General features: G+C 40.8%; 1 protein-coding gene and 1 long non-coding RNA gene across 2 annotated transcripts; both read left to right on the forward strand.

Annotated features, from left to right (window-relative positions):
- The first annotated feature begins 266 nt into the window (after window positions 1-266).
- Window positions 267-7,877, forward strand: LOC139545525 (uncharacterized). Its single transcript, XR_011669082.1, has 3 exons — window positions 267-528; window positions 1,006-1,121; window positions 1,210-7,877. It is a non-coding gene; the product is annotated as an uncharacterized lncRNA (long non-coding RNA).
- Window positions 7,878-12,214: 4,337 nt separating this feature from the next.
- LOC139545526 (malectin-like) lies at window positions 12,215-16,229 on the forward strand. The gene is made up of 6 exons (XM_071353407.1): window positions 12,215-12,460; window positions 12,728-12,980; window positions 14,027-14,205; window positions 14,981-15,157; window positions 15,421-15,478; window positions 15,825-16,229. The coding sequence occupies exons 2-6, from the start codon at window positions 12,773-12,775 to the stop codon at window positions 16,070-16,072; spliced, it is 870 nt and encodes a 289-aa protein (XP_071209508.1). The 5' UTR covers window positions 12,215-12,460; window positions 12,728-12,772; the 3' UTR covers window positions 16,073-16,229.
- The last annotated feature ends 2,617 nt before the right edge of the window (window positions 16,230-18,846 follow it).

Here is an 18,846-nt window from a genome sequence, read left to right on the forward strand (position 1 = left end):
ACTCCAAGTGTAACTATGCCTAAGCAAACATATTATTATGTTTCGTCGTGAAAACAGTTCTAACCGAAAGAGTCACCTTATAGGACTACTGTCATTAACGTAGACTTGTTGGATGGATTGGATGCGAATTGGTTTATAGCTGTATGCTAGTTGTCTAGTGATATTGTCGACCATCATCAGCTGATCCAGTAAAGAAAAAAATTATTGATAGAAAATAATAAAGCTGAATAAATGGTATACTACTTCCGGCCACGGATGGCACAGATAACACCAGTACCTACCCGCGCGTAACTGAAAAACAAAGCATTGAGCGCTCTAAACAGCTGACTGACAAACGAAAACAACGATACATCAACGGATAGATCTAATGCATTGGAATAAAGGCTATTTGTTTTATCAAGGACGCATGGCAAAACAAATAGCGAAAATAAGGAAGTACAAAGGAAAAGCTATGCATGAAGGAACTCAGCTGAGGCCGAAATTCAGCACTGCCACATAGAAATAAATGATTTAAACCATGACAGAGAGGTGGGGCTATTCGTTTAATTTGGAAACGTTTATTTTCCTATTTTCCACTGTAAAACATATTTACCACTACATTTTAAACAAATAGGAGAATGGTTAAATTAGCATTAGTTAGAGACCCCCCAAAGTTGGACTTTTGCTACATTTAGGGGAGCTAACGTCTCATTCGGGGGGAGCTGATCCCCCTGGCTCCCCCGTAATTCGCACCCTGAATATAGGCCTATTTCAGCACAGGATGGGCAGAGGAACAGCAGTCCGTCCACAAGAACAACTTGGTTTTAGGCGTAAACGAAATTTGGAGGTGTGATCAGTGTCAGAATCTCTATTCTGAATATTGTCTTCTTACTTCCATCCTTGGTCCCAGATATTATATAATAAATCCAAGCCTTTGTCCCAGATTGGTATCAGGATTACACTATGGCTGCATTTAGACAGGCAGCCCAATTATTTTGTTGTCTAATGGGTATTCTCTGCATTCAGGAAGTGGCCCTCCACCTAATTCCTCTGTGCCATAGCTGAATGTGTGTTCAACTACCTGGGGCATTGGAGAGGGCCAAGACACTGCGTTTTTGAAGGTCGACCGAGCAGCACTATAAGTATAATATAAGTTTACTGTTGAATTTTAACATCTGATTACAAAATATACATTTTATTTGCCATTAAAAAAACGTTCTCTTGTTGCAGCGCAACTCTAGCTCCAGAGTCTGGCACAGCGTCTCAAAAGATCTCTACCTCACTGTTGCCGCAGGACGCCCAATCCACCAGCAGCTTCAAAGAAGGTCTGGTTCCAACAAACCCCGAGGAGGACATTGCTCAGCTCAAACATCTTAAGAAATAATATGGTGTGTTTATTTGTTCACAGTAATCTAGCCTATACTTAAATGTTAACAAGCTATGGCATATCTGTATTATGCTCTCCCATTCCAATAGCTTAATGTTTATCTGTAGCTAGATATTGGGTTCTGCGAGACCATTCTCCTGCGCTGACAGCACCAAAACGAAGTGTGAAGATTGCTATTGCTACCTACCTAGAGTGAAGGTTGGATAAAGTGCTGGCCTATCATCATCGCCATCGTCTCCATCTCTGTGATCGTCAACACTGTCGTCATCGACAGTTTCTGGGTTTCCTTCATCCGGAGGGAGAGGGATCCGCCGTAGTTTGCAGATGTCGTGCAATATTGCACAAGCCATTATTATGTGGCAGACCATCCTTGGGCTGACGCACCTCTCCATGGAAGAGATGATCTCCTCTTCCACTGGCCTATTCCCCTTTCTACCGCACTCCTTGTGATTTTGTGAGTCATTTTATATTGGTTCATATTTTAATTATGCTGAGATAATGTCCACTATATACTGTAGCCCAGTAAAACAAATGTTTGGCCTATTACCTCACCTGTTATAATTGCGCTTAATGCCGGGAAGAGGTCATAGAAAAGGGGTCAGCAGCCAACTCCTCTGGGGGTATCCCTTGTCGCAAAGCAGGTGACATCTAGACTGCATCAAAAACCCCTTGGGTGTTAATACTGTGGTACCGCTTTCGATTAATGAATGTGTCCTCTTCATTTGTGGAGCAATGAGTTTGATGAGGGTACAATCAATGACGCCAACAACTCTCGGAAAACCAGCGATTTGTATGAAAGTAGCTTGTTTTTGAATAATCTGACGTTGAGTGGTGGGAAAATAAATGAACCTTTGGATGATTTGAGGTGCCGTGAGTGCCATAGGGTTTGACGGATTGCTCTGCTGATAGTAGTCTGTGATGGACCCAAAACATCACTGTTACACTGTTGCATTTTTCTTGTTGCCAAGAAGTGTAAAGTGGCGATTACTTTGATCTCTGTATGGAGAATTAGCATCACGGACAAGGTCAGTCCCATAAAGTATACCATCCCTATCTAACCAGTACCTTTTGATTAAATTGTCATTATCAAATGTTTGTAAAACATCCCTCTCCTCTGCCTAAATGTGTGTGCTTGCTGTCATATCCGTCTTCTGGCAACTCCTAACTGGCTAGAACACCTCTCGATCTCTCTTAAATACACCCTGAGATATGAGTACTTTTATGTCATAGGAATGTTGATAACATGCTCTTCTCCTATGCATAAAAGTAGGACCAGAATTCACACTGAGAACTTTCAGCCAGTTAGGACCAATTTCCTACTCTGAGACGCTTAATAACTACGGGCCCAGATATTAGATCAGCACTCCTACTCTGAGACGCTTAATAACTACGGGCCCAGATATTAGACCAGCACTCCTACTCTGAGATGCTTAAAAACTACGGGCCCAGATATTAGATCAACACTCCTACTCTGAGACGCTTAATAACTACGGGCCCAGATATTAGATCAGCACTCCTACTCTGAGACGCTTAATAACTACTGGCCCAGATATTAGACCAGCACTCCTACTCTGAGACGCTTAATAACTACGGGCCCAGATATTAGATCAGCACTCCTACTCTGAGACGCTTAATAACTACGGGCCCAGATATTAGACCAGCCACACTCAACTACTTCCATCATGAAACTTTTAGACATCTTCAGTTAGCATAGTGTCTTCAGATACAGTATCTAGTTAATGATTTGATGGACAGTTTCACCCCAAATGGTTTTGGTGATAATAAACCTTTACCCATTGTTTTCTTGCAGGTAGCTCAATGTCCAGTCTGCCAGGGGAAAATAACTGTTTTGAAACAGACATCAGATTACACCCCAATAATGTTAATTTCCTCTCCCCCTAACCCACACATTTTCATGCCTGTGAACCATGAATATGCAGAGAGAGGTGTATTTTGCTTTTCTACTTTGTTAACTCCTTATGGCTGCAGGGGCAGTATTGAGTAGCTTGGATGAAAGGTGCACAGAGGTGCCCAGAGTAAACGGCCTGCTCCTCAGTCATAGTTGCTAATATATGCATATTAGTATTAGTATTGGATAGAAAACACTCTGAAGTTTCTAAAACTGTTTGAATTATGTCTGTGAGTATAACATAACTCATATGGCAGGCAAAAACCTGAGAAGTTCCACTTCCTGTTTGGATTTTTTCGGAGGCTGGCAGATTTTCAACCAAGATCCCATTGAAATTACAGCGAGATATGGATGAGTTTTCACTTCCTACGGCTTCCACTAGATGTCAACAGTCAATAGAACTTTGTCTGATGACTCTAATGTGAAGGGGGGCCGAAGGAGACAGGAATGATTCACCACTGCCATGAGGTGACCACGCATTGAACACGCGCGTTCACGTGAGAGGCAGCTCTGTTCCATCGCTCAACTGAAGTCAATGTAATTCTCCGGTTGGAACGTTATTCAAGATGTATGTTAACAACATTCTAAAGATTGATTCAATACATCGTTTGACATGTTTCTACTGACTGTTACGGAACTTTTGGATATTTCGTCACGTTATAGTGGACGCGCTTTGTGACTTTGGAATTGTTTACCAAACGCGCTAAACAAAGTAGCTAATTGGACATAAATAACGGACATTATCGAACAAATCAAGCATTTATTGTGGACCTGGGATTTCTAGGACTGCATTCTGATGAAGTTCATCAAAGGTAAGGAAACATTTATCATGTATTTTCTGGTTTCTGTTGACTCCAACATGGCGGCTAATTTTACTATTGTTCTGAGCTCCGTCTGCTGTTTCCGTAATGTTTTTTGAAATCTGACACAGCGGTTGCATTAAGGAGAGGTATATCTATAATTCCATGTGTATAACTTGTATTATCATCTACATTTATGATGAGTATTTCTGTTGAAACGAAGTGGCTATGCACTATCATTGGATGTTTTTGGAACTAGTGAATGTAACGCGCCAATGTAAACTCCGATTTTTTTTATATAAATATGAACTTTATCAAACAAAACATGCATGTATTGTGTAACATGAAGTCCTATGAGTGTCATCTGATGAAGACCATCAAAGGTTAGTGATTCATTTTAGCTATATTTTAGCTTTTTGTGACTGCTATCTTTTGCTGGAAAAATGGCTGTGCTTATTGTGGTTTGGTGTGACCTAACATAATCGTTTGTAGTGCTTTCGCTGAAAATCATATTTGAAATCGGACACTTTGATGGGATTAACAACAAGATTATCTTTAAAATGGTATAAGACACATGTATGTCTGAGGAATTTTAATTATGAGATTTCTGTTGTTTGAATTTGGCGCCCTGCACTTTCACTGGCTGTTGTCATATCATCCCGTTAGCGGGATTGCAGCCATAAGAAGTTTAAAAACAAGTGTATCTTTAATTCTATGTAAAACATGTATCTTTCATCAAAGTTTATGATGAGTATTTATGTTATTTGACATGGCTCTCTGCAATTTCTCCGGATATTTTGGAGGCATTTCTGAACATGGCGCCAATGTAAACTGAGGTTTTTGGATATAAATATGAACTTAATCGAACAAAACATATATGTATTGTGTAACATGAAGTCCTATGAGTGTCATCTGATGAAGATCATCAAAGGTTAGGGATTCATTTTATCTCTATTTCTGCTTTTTGTGACTCCTGTCTTTGGCTGGAAAAAGGACTGTTTGTCTGTGCTTTTGCGGTGACCTAACATAATCGTTTGTGGTGCTTTCGCTGAAAAGCCTATTTGAAATTGGACACTTTGGTGGGATTAACAACAAGATTACCTTTAAAATGGTATAAGATACATGTATGTTTGAGGAATTTTAATTATGAGATTTCTGTTGTTTGAATTTGGCGCCCTGCACTTTCACTGGCTGTTGTCATATCGATCCCGTTAACGGGATTGCAGCCATAATAAGTTTTAAGTAACGGAATGGGAATTGGATGGGATGGACCTAACCAAGGCGAAAATAACCTCTAAGGGGTACAAGTACATATGTGTAATCAGTGGCGGTTCTAGCTTGTATGGCTCCCTGGGCGAACCCCCGTCACGGCTGTTGAAAGGAGAGGACCAAGGTGCAGCGTGGTGAGCGTACATATTCTTTTATTGAATAAAAATGACGCCAAACAAAACAATAAACACTACAAAAACAAACCGTGAAGCTCAAAGGCAAAGTGCCCTAAACAAAGTCAACTTCCCACAAAGACAAGTGGAAAAAAGGGCTACCTGAGTATGGTTCTCAATCAGAGACAACGATAGACAGCTGCCTCTGATTGAGAACCACACCCGGCCAAACACAAAGAAATACACAACATAGAACATAGAATACCCACCCCAACTCACGCCCTGACCAAACCAAAATAGTGACATAAAAGGATCTCTAAGGTCAGGGCGTGACACCCCCCTTCAGCGCCCGCCCCCAACACAAAAAAAGCACCATTCTGCACTAACTGTAATTTTTATTGGACATTTGGAACAACACAAATTAATAATCATAACATTTAAAACTATATAAATGTATATACAAAAATAAGACTCATACAGTTGAAGTCGGAAGTTTACATACACCTTAGCCAAATATATTTCAACTCCGTTTTTCACATTTGCAGATATTTAATCCTAGTAAAAATTCCCTGTTTCAGGTCAGTTAGGATAACCACTTTATTTTAAGAATGTGAAATGTCACAATAATAGTAGAGAGAATGATTTATTTCAGATTTTATTTCTTTCATCACATTCCCAGTGGGTCAGAAGTTAGCATTGCCTTTAAATTGTTTAACTTGGGTCAAATGTTTCAGGTAGCCTTCCACAAGCTTCCCGCAATAAGTTGGATTAATTTTGGCCCATTCCTCCTGATAGAGCTTGACTTAACTGAGTCAAGGTTGTAGGCCTCCTTGCTCGCACACGCGTTTCCAGTTCTGCCCCACAAATTTTCCATAGGATTGAGGTCAGGGCTTTGTGATGGCCACTCCAATACCTTGACTTTGTTGTCCTTAAGCCATTTTGCCACAACTTTGGAAGTATGCTTGGGGTCATTGTCCATTTGGAAGACCCATTTGCGACCAAGCTTTAACTTCCTGACTGATTTCTTGAGATGTTGCTTTAATATATCCACATAATTTTCCTCCCTCATGATGCCATCTATTTTGTGAAGTGCACCAGTCCCTCCTGCAGCAAAACACCCCACAACATGATGCTGCCACCCCTATGCTTCATGGTTGGGATGGTGTTCTTCGGCTTGCAAGCCTCCCCCTTTTTCCTCCAAACTTAACGATGGTTATTATGACCAAACAGTTCTATTTTTGTTTCACCAGACCAGAGGACATTTCTCCAAAAAGTACGATCTTTGTCCCCATGTGCAGTTGCAAACCGTAGTCTGGCTTTTTTATGGCGGTTTTGGAGCAGTGGCTTCTTCCTTGTTGAGTGGCCTCTCAGGTTATGTCGATATAGGACTCGTTGTACTGTGGATATAGATACTTTTGTACAGGTTCCCTCCAGCATCTTCACAAGGTCCTTTGCTGTTGTTCTGGGATTTATTTGCACTTTTCGCACCAAAGTACGTTCATCTCTAGGAGACAGAACGCGTCTCCTTCCTTAGCAGTATGACGGCTGCATGGTCCCATATTGTTTTGTGGCGGATGAATCAGAATTAGTTGGGTAACATAGATAAGATGTTTTATTTGCATAATATGCTTATGTGAGATACTTGTCATTAGAATGTTTCCCTTGGACTATAGGGTTGGCAGTTGCACTTATCCCTTCTCAGCTAGGGCTCAGTCACTTGGGGCCCAGAGAGGGGAGAGGTCAGGCTTGTCTTCATATGTGAATGTATCTGTTAAACCATCTGGTGCTATGCAGAATATCAGAAGGGGAGGAGGACAGAATGGAACAGTGTCTTTACCTATTCTTAAACCATGTGAAGGGATGGTGTGATTAATGGGGAACCAGTTAGTTGTCTCCACAATGTCTGTACACCAGTCACTCCCTCCTTTTCCCATTGGGGGGAGGAGTATGGCAGTGTCTGGAACCATTGTATGTCCCCTCTGATGTTGCACTTATCTTGAGATAGTATATGACCAAGAGGTTCACTCCCCTCAGTGAGCTTGTCCAGGAGTGGGGTGTACTTGAGATGGGAGTATCTAGAGTTGACAATTGATATATGCCATTGGATGAGTTGGTGTTTTTGTACTATGAAGTACCAGGAACGAGATTAGAACCTCGTCTTAGAGACCAAACTGAACAATAATTTATAGCTAATTCTATCTGGCTATGGGATACTCCTTTCTCAAGTAAAAGGCCCTTTGTGAAGAGTTCCTGAGATCTGTGGTTTGTCATGTAAGTTGAGAGGGGTGGATCTTTGCTATAAAAGATCTCAGTTGCCATTATGTTGACACTCTCAACTTTTCATTAGAGATAGTGAATTGTTAAAAGTCAAATGCTATTGCAAAAGCTTAATTATTATTAAAAGGTGAAGTTTAAGTATATCTCTGAATGGTGTGTGGTTTGTAACTCTCCTCATTTGGTAATACAGGAAATTAATCTACCACAGTTTATACTTGCGTACTATTGTTTGTACAGATGAACATGGTTCCTTCAGGCGTTTGGAAATTGCTCCCAAGGATGAACCAGACTTGTGAAGGTCTACCATTTTTTTGTGAGGTCTTGGCTGATTTCTTTTGATTTTCCCATGATGACAAGCAAAGAGGCACTGAGTTTGAAGGTAGGCTTTGAAATACATTCACAGGTACACCTCCAATTGACTCAAATGATGTCAATTAGCCTATCAGAAGCATTTAAAGCCATGACATCATTTTCTGGAATTTTCCTATCTGTTTAAAGGCACAGTCAACTTAGTGTATGTAAACTTCTGACCCACTGGAATTGTGATACAGTGAATTATAAGTGAAATAATCTGTTTGTTAACAATTGTTGGAAAAATTACTTGTGTCATGCCCACAGTTGATGTCCTAACCGACTTGCCAAAACTATAATTTGTTAACAAGAAATTTGTGGAGTGGTTGAAAAACGAGTTTTAATGATTCCAACCTAAGTGTACAGTCGTGGCCAAAAGTTTTGAATGACACAAATATACATTTTCACAAAGTCTGCTGCCTCAGTGTCTTTAGATATTTTTGTCAGATGTTACTATGAAATACTGAAGTATAATTACAAGCATTTCATAAGTGTCAAAGGCTTTTATTGACAATTAAATGAAGTTGATGCAGAGAGTCAATATTTGCAGTGTTGACCCTTCTTTTTCAAGACCTCTGCAATCCGCCCTGGCATGCTGTCAATTAACTTCTGGGCCGCATCCTGACTGATGGCAGCCCATTCTATCATAATCAATGCTTGGAGTTTGTCAGAATTTGTGGGTTTTTGTTTGTCCACCCGCCTCTTGAGGATTGACCACAAGTTCTCAATGGGATTAAGGTCTGGGGAGTTTCCTGGCCATGGACCCAAAATATTGATGTTTTGTTCCCCGAGCCAATTAGTTATCACTTTTGCCTTATGGCAAGGTGCTCCATCATGCTGGAAAAGGCATTGTTTGTCACCAAACTGTTCCTGGATGGTTGGGAGAAGTTGCTCTCGGAGGATGTGTTGGTACCACTCTTTATTCATGGCTGTGTTCGTAGGCAAAATTGTGAGTGAGCCCACTCCCTTGGCTGAGAAGCAACCCCACACATTAATGGTCTCAGGATGCTTTACTGTTGGCATGACACAGGACTGATGGTAGCGCGCACCTTGTCTTCTCCGGACAAGCTTTTTTCCGGATGCCCCAAACAATCGGAAAGGGGATTCATCAGAGAAAATTACTTTACCCCAGTCCTCAGCAGTCCAATCCCTGTACCTTTTGCAGAATATCAGTCTGTCCCCTGATGTTTTTCCTGGAGAGAAGTGGCTTCTTTGCTGCCCTTCTTGACACCAGGCCATCCTACAAAGGTCTTTGCCTCACTGTGCGTGCAGATGCACTCACACCTGCCTGCTGCCATTCGCGAGCAAGCTCTGTACTGGTGGTGCCCCGATCCCGCAGCTGAATCAACTTTAGGAGACGGTCCTGGCACTTGTTGGACTTTCTTGGGCGCCCTGAAGCCTTCTTCAGAACAATTGAACCGCTCTCCTTGAAGTTCTTGCTGAGCTGATAAATGGTTGATTTAGGTGCAATCTTACTGGCAGCAATATCCTTGCCTGTGAAGCCCTTTTTGTGCAAAGCAAAGATGACGGCACGTGTTTCCTTGCAGGTAACCATGATTGACAGAGGAAGAACAATGATTCCAAGCACCACCCTCCTTTTGAAGATTCCAGTCTGTTTTGTGGCAGGGCTGAAATGCAATGGAAATGTTTTTTGGGGATTCAGTTCATTTGCATGGCAAAGAGAGACTTTGCAATTAATTGCAATTCATCTGATCACTCTTCATAACATTCTGGAGTATATGCAAATTCCCATCATACAAACTAAGGCAGCAGACTTTGTGAAAATTTATATTTGTGTCATTCTCAAAACTGTAGAGCTTGAAAATTGAAAATTCAAGCCCCTTGGGTGCTGCCATAGAGTTACATTAGAAGTGCCCATCCATGAAGGATCAAGGTCATTGGCCACAGATAAAATTACATCAAATCACATTATATCTACAGTAGCTTTGATTGGACTGATCATGTCTACATCATACTTCAAAATCGTGCAGTCATCATCATGAATCAAGTCAACAATCTAGTGGCAAATCCTTTTTAATCCTTGTCATATGAAGAGAAATAAGGAAGAGAAATTATAGATTATATCGTTGCTCAACGGCTATTGGAAATAAACATTACACAAGAAGTTGGAAATCGCAAATTCAACAATGAGTGGTTTGGAAGGAATCAGTGATTAACTGCAAGCATTGCAAAGCAATCATTAACCTGCTATTCAGTGGAGTGGCCGTGTGGTCCCAAGTCTAAGATGAATGGTCTCTTTTCCTAGTTTAAAATTATAAACATTCAACATTGGCCATGCTGTCAATGAAGCTTGATTTGTGCCGCGCCCAAAACAAATGTTAACTTGGAAAGGCAAAATCTGACTTAATGAGTTCAAGACAACTGGGAACTCTGGGAAAAACAAGCTACGACTGGGAAAATACATGTTGAACTTTCATTGAACTCTGAATTGTAAATCGGGACCTCGGGCTTCTTTCTAGAGCTACGAACTGAAGAGCACTGACGTCATCGTCATTCAACCCCCCCAGAGTTCCAAGTTGTCTTGAAAGCACCATAAATCCAGAGAATGACAGACTTTGATGACAAAATTTGCCCACAAAGACCCGCCGCGTCACCTTCCTGTTCAAGTGAGCACAGCACAAGGTGAGTCCAAACAGGTCTTGTATGCTGCTGCATAAATGGTGTAATGTGCCAGGGAGATATGTATACTGTAGCTAAGAAAGTAATGCTAAGTGTATGTTGTGTAGTAAGCTGTTAGTAGCCCATGTGCCTCACCCTAATAATTTGGTCTATTTTCACCTCTTAATTTCACCTACTGTTCTGACTTGGTGGTGCACATGTAGCCTATAACCTGTTATTGAGAAATGTAATCATCTGATAGCCAGGTGTCTCAGTGGTATATTGCAATTAATGTATTGTTTAGTGTTGTGTAGTGGATTTGCTAGCATGCATCCCACTTGTATATATTTTTTGCCCCACCAAGATTAACATGCTAAAAATCACCACTGACCATAACCCAGGGCTCTCCAACCCAGCTCCTGGAGAACTATCCTGTAGAACAATCCTGTAGATGTGAGTAACCTGATTGTTTATCAACCAGTTAATTATTAGAATCAGGTGTGCTAGATTAGGGTTGGAGTGAAAACCTACAGGACGGTAGCTCTATAGGACCAGGATTGGAGGGCCCTGCATAAATCCCTTTCCTACCTAACCAATTGAAATGTAAACTTCAATGGGAGGTAGGCACATCCCAAGGATCCCGGATAGCAAGGGCCTTTTTTGACAAACCCAGAGTGCAACGCAAGCACGCTGCGTTGGACTCTTCTGATTGGACAATATTTCAAACATCGGTTGCGTTCCAGGCTATTTTTCATTGTAGTAGCGCTGCGCCGATAATCAGATCCCAAAATGCCTGAGAAAGTGTTTTACATTTATCGGGAGCCACTGCTTTATACAGCAACCTTCGTGTCTTGTTAATGGGGTTCTCGAGTAGTTAAACACTTCGCATAGCAATGTGAGATCTGATCATTTACGCAGCACACCTACAATAAATACGACATGGAACACGACCATTTCCTTCTACCGATTTTGTGATTAGGGAAATCTGGGGAAATTAATATCACTTTAATTTAAATTTAAATGTTTGCCATGTAGCAGACGCTCCTGTCCAGGGCGATTTACAGGAGCACTTTCGTCATTCAAATTTGCATAGAATACATGTGCAGATTTGAACTGCAAACGTTTTTTTATTGGAATTCTTATCTATATATTATATCTATGTGTTATAAATGTTATTTTCGAACACACAATTAATAAAATCACGAATAACTCCCATTAGGTGTAATTGTGTGTACCTTCCGCATTTTGCCAACTGAACAACGTTGCACTTCAACCAAACCTCAGCTCGGTCTCTTTCGCATCAACTTTGACCCTCTCATTGGTAAAGAAAGTGAAAGTTAATATACAGCGGTTGTAGGGAACTGTATGTGATTCGTGAATCCAAAGTATTATATGAATATGTTAAATTTTTTATACATATGTAGAAACAATGCCATGTGATTGGGTGTCTCTTCAGTCATCCACTTCCTGTACAGTGAACCAGCAGTTCGTTCACACCCTCATGCAATGTGTGTGCCTCTATGGAAATCAACGTCAGTCATACCAATTTGGCAGAGAAGACCAAACGGCCATTACTGTCAATGAGAGCCGCAGTGTAGATTGTGGACTATTCGGTTTTACATTTAGCAGGAAACAGGCATAGAAGCAAGTTGCACCAAGGATTTTTCAACGTAAGAACTTCGTATTCAGCAAGCCACAGCTGCTGAGAGCTAGAGGAGGTCAGCTATCAAGCTGAGATAGCTAACAAGCTAGACAGGTAACTTACTGTAGCTAGCTAAATGTAGTAAAGCCCAACGAGGCAATTCGATCTAAGAGTATTTTACATTTTATATAGAGTAAACTGTGTTGACCGTACATTCTAGTTAGCGAACATTTGCCACCTACAACATATTCACAATCAATGCTAATCTTAGCCAGAGAGCGAACATGCTAGCTAGCTCAATATATTTGACTATCTGGGGAGGGTTTTGTGCTGTCATTCATGCTAGCTAGCTACCTACTATTGATGCCTTCTCTCACACAGCTTCCTTGGGCCAACTGGTGTGTGTCTGCTTGTACCAAGCTGTGTATGGCAATGCAGTGGGTAAAAGTCCCACTGGTCGCCGGGCTGGTCGTGGCGGTGTTGTCGCTGCTCGCTGAACACTGTTGGGCGGATGGTGGGGGCCCAAACCTTGCTGAACGAGTTATTTGGGCAGTGAACGCTGGCGGGGAAGCTCACACAGACATGCATGGCATTCACTTTAAGAAGGATCCTTTGGAAGGAAAGCTTGGGAAAGGTGAGTCTGTCTAGGCATGGCTGAATCGTCATTTCCTTATTAGCGTCATAGCTAACCTCTAACTTTGTATGATACTGATACAGTTCCCTATTGCAAATGTGACTGCTAAATTGAATTAAAAGCTAACTAGCCAGCTACACGTTAGATCTGTGTGAAATTAGCCACACGTTGAACTATTTGGCTAAAAGCAAGTGAAATATTTTCTTCTGGCAGAGGGTAATCGTGTGATTGCAGATGTGTATTTTTCATAAATAAGATATTTCAAGCTAATCAACTCATGCATGGTTTTGACTTCCGCAATTTAACCAGGTTAACCCAATGAAGAGTCAGCATTACTTTCTAGTGCCTCGCTATTAACCCAACTGTGATGATAACTAACGATATTCAGAAATGTATGTCTTTAAAAGTAATAATTGGAAACTAATAACATGAGTAGTTAATTAAAAGTAAAGTATGAGGTAAATGATACAGTGATGAAACGTCATATTTGATGTTGTATGATAGCCACTTTGCTTAGTTCCACGGAATGTTCATCTATTCATTTGATGAAAAACACTTCACTCAGAAGCGACGTTTCAGATTGTTTCTTACATCCACTCTACTAAAACTAAAGACCAAATGGTTCTTTCAGGAAATATACTGAACAAAAATATAAATGCAACATGTAAAGTGTTTGTCCCATGTTTCAAAAACCGCTAGGCTACTCTTAACCGCTAGGCTATCTGCCGCTAACTTGCCAGAACAGATAAGTCATTAATATTTGAACATGCCAAACCATGGTTAGCCAGAAAGTTTGCATCTCACATTGTTTTATGACTGTATCAGGCATAAAAATGCATGCACTATTTGCCTTGTTTGCAGCTTTTGTGTGCAAATACAGTACAAGAAAGTAAATGTATGCAGGCATCACTACTGTTCCGGTAGATGGGTAAGCAAATGTGTTTGTATTGTGTAAGCTTATGTGAGAAGTGTTGGGTGCAAATGCGACTGAATTGCTTATAAATCGACAACGTAGTAAACAATCTACTCTTTGTATTTCCCTCTAGCATCAGATTATGGAGTCCGTCTGCCCATATTGCGTTCTAGTCCTGAAGACCAGGTTCTCTACCAGACAGAACGCTACAATGAGGATACTTTTGGCTATGAGGTGCCGATTCGTGAGGAAGGAGACTATATACTAGTCATGAAGTATGCAGAAGTCTACTTTGCCCAGTCTCAGCAGAAGGTATGACAGCCATCCAATCAAATCATCATAATATGTTTTCTGTTTAGATCTCAAAGTTCTGTCCAGTAAACTGTAAGTCATGGTAATGTTATTCTAATTTGGCAGCAAAGATTGTTGTTCAACTTAGATGATGATGATGATGATGATAGTCTCAAAATAGACAAATTCCAACAGATGTTTTATTGGAAGGTAATGATTTATTAGTCATCTATAAATACTTCTTACAAACTTGTACACTTAGGACTGAGGATTTCCCATGCTATTTTCTTTCTTTCTTTTGTATTTTCACCCCCTTTTTCTCCCCAATTTCGTGGTATCCAATTGGTAGTAGTTACAGTCTTGTCTCATCGCTGCAACTCCCGTACGGACTCGGGAGAGGCGAAGGTCGAGAGCCATGCGTCCTCGAAACCCAACCAAGCCGCACTGCTTCTTGACACAATGCCCATCCAACCCGGAAGCCAGCCGCACCAATGTGTCGGAGGAAACACTGTACACCTGGCAACCGTGTCAGCGTGTACTGCGCCCGGCCCGCCACAGAAGTCGCTAGTGCACGGTGAGACAAGGATATCCCTGCCGGCCAAACACTCACCTAACCCGGACGACACTGGGCCAATTGTGCGCCGCCCCATGGGTCTCCCGGTCGCGGCCGGCTGCGACAGAGCCTGGACTCGAACCGAGAATCTCTAGTGGCACAGCTAGCACTGCGCCACTCGGGAGGCCTCCCATGCTATTTTCATGTTGCGAATCTGGCTGGCTGAAATGATCCTTTCTACAGGTATTTGATGTGCGTCTTAATGACCATGTGGTGGTGAAAGACCTGGATATCTTTGAGCGGGTCGGTCACAGTACAGCTCATGACGAAATAGTGCCTTTCTCCATACGCCGCGGTAAGCTGAGTGTCCAGGGAGAGGTGTCCACCTTCAACGGCAAGCTCACTGTGGAGTTTGTCAAGGTGAGTTGAAGTGTGTCAGTGAATATTGTTTTTTCCTCTCCTGACTCATTAAAAAAAAAAAAAAAACAGAAGTGTCCAAGTTAAACGGTCAAGCACAAAATGTACTATTACCTACATACTACTCTGAATGTGTGTTTGTTTAGGCTTTTTCTATGCCATTAATATTTTTTTACAAATAATGGTAGGATAGTGTTTTTCAAAATGTTCATTTGACACGTGGCTTTATCTCCTGGGAACTGATAACCTGCCCTGTGTTTTCTCAGGGTTATTATGACAACCCCAAGGTCTGTGCTCTGTACGTGATGAAAGGGACATTAGACGGTGAGCCTCATCAGTCTATTAACAGGAGAATATTCAACAGTGCCAGTCAAAAATAGCATTTTCTAAGATGTTGTCTTTATAATTCTGAAATTCTTTAAAGAATTGTAATGGAATGTTGTATTATTATGGAATATTTGCTCTCTTTTTTTATCCCATTCATTTTCAATAACATTTTATTTGCTCCTGAATCAATTAATTGTATGCACAATCCAGTCTAAAGTCATCACAACCTCTCCTCAATGTCCTGAAGTTCTGTATGACAAAATATTTTATTACCTTTCTATTTTCACTTAACACTATCTTTAAACCCATAATCTCAGCCCCCTCTATATTTTCTGCATCTCAGATGTACCAAAACTCCAGCCTCACCCTGGACTGGAGAAACGTGAAGAACTTGAGGAGGAGGAGGAAGAGGAGACTGAGGTAGGCGAGGAGGGTGGTAAGAGGAGTACCTCGACAGCTCCCAAGTACAAGGTCCAGTCAGGCCCCAGAACGCCAAACCCGTATGCGGCCGACAATAGCAGCCTCATGTTCCCTATCCTGGTGGCGTTCGGTGTGTTCATCCCTACACTCTTCTGCCTCTGTCGGCTGTGAGAACGTAAGTTCGAGGGGGAAACGGGGACATGAAGGACAAGAGACTGTGAAGAAGGGGGGGGGGGGGTCAAAGTGACATCAAAGACACAAGGCAAGCATACAGATGGGAGAGAGCACAAGATCCAAGGGGAGAATGGTGATAACAGAGGACAAAAAAGAGACCACAAATTTGGAATGCTGGGCAGGCGGCAGAATAAAATGCCTTCCTCACTGACTAAGGTCACACACAGAAAAGGGAATGGAGAGAGTTTGTGTGTGTTGTACATCCGACACCTTTTCACCATGTGGCACATTACCACATCGCAAAGAAATAAGACAGGATTTCCCACTTTCAAACCAGGTTTCTCTTGTCTGGCAGGAAGTGCCTGGGATTATACTGAGGGGTTCTGAAGTGTTAGTGGCTGTCCCTCTTTATAGATACACTTATTGTTATGGATTTGGATGAGGTGTGGCTTGGAGTGAAGGGAATGCAGATAGGCTGCTATTATGATCAACAAAAAATCAGGCCCAGTATTTAGTCAGAGATGGAACAGGAGGTGAAATCATGAAAATTGACAGATTCTTAAAAAATTTAAATTTGAAGTTATTTTGTTTTAGAGATTGTGTTGTTGGTGGAATTTAGGGGGAGATGGTTACCAATTTGATCAGTTAGGCTTTAGAATGTTGTTTTTTCTTGCTCTTTTTGACTTTTTATTTCTGTGCTTGATTATCTCTCAACGTGCTGGTGTTTTAGAGCAAAAATGTACTTTCGCTTTTGATACAAGATGTGCCATAGTCTGATGAAGACAACATACCAGTAATTTCAACAAGTTCATACTGTTACAGCCTGTTCTTTGCAGCACATTGACATTTCATGTGCTGTTTTATAAGACTGCTGATGAAGTGTTATCACATTCAAGGTGGGTTTCACAATTCTCTTGCATAATGTTTCAAAAATGCATGTGTACCTCAATGGGACTATCCCATGCTGTGCTGTTTCATATAGCTGATGCAAGTTTCCTCAAATGTGATCACAAGTAAGAAGTCCACTTGTTGTGCTGGCACGCATAAATATCTGTCCTAGCAGGTACCTTTTGAGGCAACTAGACTATAACGTTATCAGAAATTGAATCTTTTGAGGGTTTACATGGTTTTTAATCACATTGATAAAACCCTCTAACTTCTGTGTTTTCCACTTAACGGTACATGGCTTGGTTTGCAGCTGATGAAAGGCCACCTTTGGAAGGTTATGTGAAATAGTTCTGAGCGATTTGACTTACATTGCCAACAGTGAGGGACCTGATCATTTAACAAATACTCTAGTGGGACAGGTCCTGAATCAGGAAGATGTCTAAATTGACTCAAAGATGCATGTAGTGTAGTCCTTTGTCATGGTCACTGCCTTTTCTGCTCATTTTATGATTGTGCATGCCTTTTTGTTTCACCAAAGAGTGTTTTATGTTGTAAAATTTTGTTTTATAAAACTCTCAGTAATCCTCCATTCATAACACTCTGTGATTAATATGATTTCGTTTTTTTACTCACATTGTTGGTGCTGTAGTGATGATTAAGTACTAGGTCAAGATAGAACGTAAACATCAGAAGTTATCCCGATACAATTTGTGTCATTAGGAGTTATAATAACTGGAAGAGCCTAAGCGTTTTATTTAATTTAGTATTTATGTAATGTCCTCTTTGAGATACTGCTGGATTCTTAAAAAATATTGGAACATGAATGTAGGACTTACAATGTGAAGAACAATTGTGTGTGTATACATGCATAGTGAAATGATGAGTTAACTAGTTCTTTCTATGTTAAACATTTGTTGATTTTCAGTGGTAGGCTAAATTGAAACTGGCTGTGACCAGAAAGCTTGAGTGGCCTTCTTAAGAATTATTTTATTGCGATTTTGAAATTGTTCCCAGGGGATTATTATTATTTTTTTTTTGCCTGCACACTTTATAGAAGTAATTTGAGGCGCTATTAGTCAAATCAACATTATGTAAAAACAGTGTGCTTGCACCAGTCTTAATCATGATCTATAGCCTATTCACTATGCACCTGTGCGTAGATATGGGTGTGTGCATGTTTCACTGTTGGGAATATTTTTACTCTTCTCCGTCTCTCCATTAGTTCAGTTTAGGCCAGTATTTTTGTCTCATCAATTTGTCTCATTTATTTTTTAGCATACCTTGTCTTAAAATTTGCCTTAAAGTAGACCGCAGCATTTTGTTGTTATTAGTCTCTAAGGTGTCCCAGTGACATCCTATATTCTTCCATACAGTTAGCCTGGAAGTCAGTAGCTGCATGTTTGCATTGTTTTTGTGTTTCCAATTCCCTCTGTATCAAGAACGTAGCTCTTTTACCAAGCCTTGTCTTATGTTTCCCCAAGCCTCTCCACACTTGTCATTGATTTCACACTTGCTGAATACTTGACAAATAGATGATCCCGGTGTTGTAAATCCCCTCACTCCTGAGGTTTCCCTCCATGTTCCATGCTGCTGGAAAACCAGCCAGGGGAGGTTACAATACTTGATAGTCAGCTGATAGTAGTTTGGTTTATTTGTTTTTTTATATAAAAAAAGAAACAATCCATAAATAATCAGAAGCACCTTTTTTGTTCCTTAGTTGAAAAACTGCAACAAAAAAAAGTCAATCTTTTTGTTGGCTAATGGAAATCTACACAGTTGCGTGTGTATATACTGTACGGTACAATATCACACTTATTGTAGTGTGACAGCGGCTGTTTTTTTTCATCAAACTATTGTTATTATTGAGGTGTTAGGTATTTTTT

The sequence above is a fragment of the Salvelinus alpinus genome, chromosome 19, assembly GCF_045679555.1.
Source record: "Salvelinus alpinus chromosome 19, SLU_Salpinus.1, whole genome shotgun sequence".
NCBI lineage: Eukaryota > Metazoa > Chordata > Actinopteri > Salmoniformes > Salmonidae > Salvelinus > Salvelinus alpinus.

What these genes read in the sequence shown, in the direction of transcription:
- LOC139545526 (XM_071353407.1), top strand. Translation starts at nt 12,773, where the DNA reads ATGGCAATGCAGTGGGTAAAAGTCCCACTGGTCGCCGGGCTGGTCGTG. An exon ending in GGAAGGAAAGCTTGGGAAAG is followed by an intron (nt 12,981 to 14,026) that starts GTGAGTCTGTCT and finishes ATTTCCCTCTAG; the next exon opens with CATCAGATTATGGAGTCCGT. An exon ending in TTGCCCAGTCTCAGCAGAAG is followed by an intron (nt 14,206 to 14,980) that starts GTATGACAGCCA and finishes TCCTTTCTACAG; the next exon opens with GTATTTGATGTGCGTCTTAA.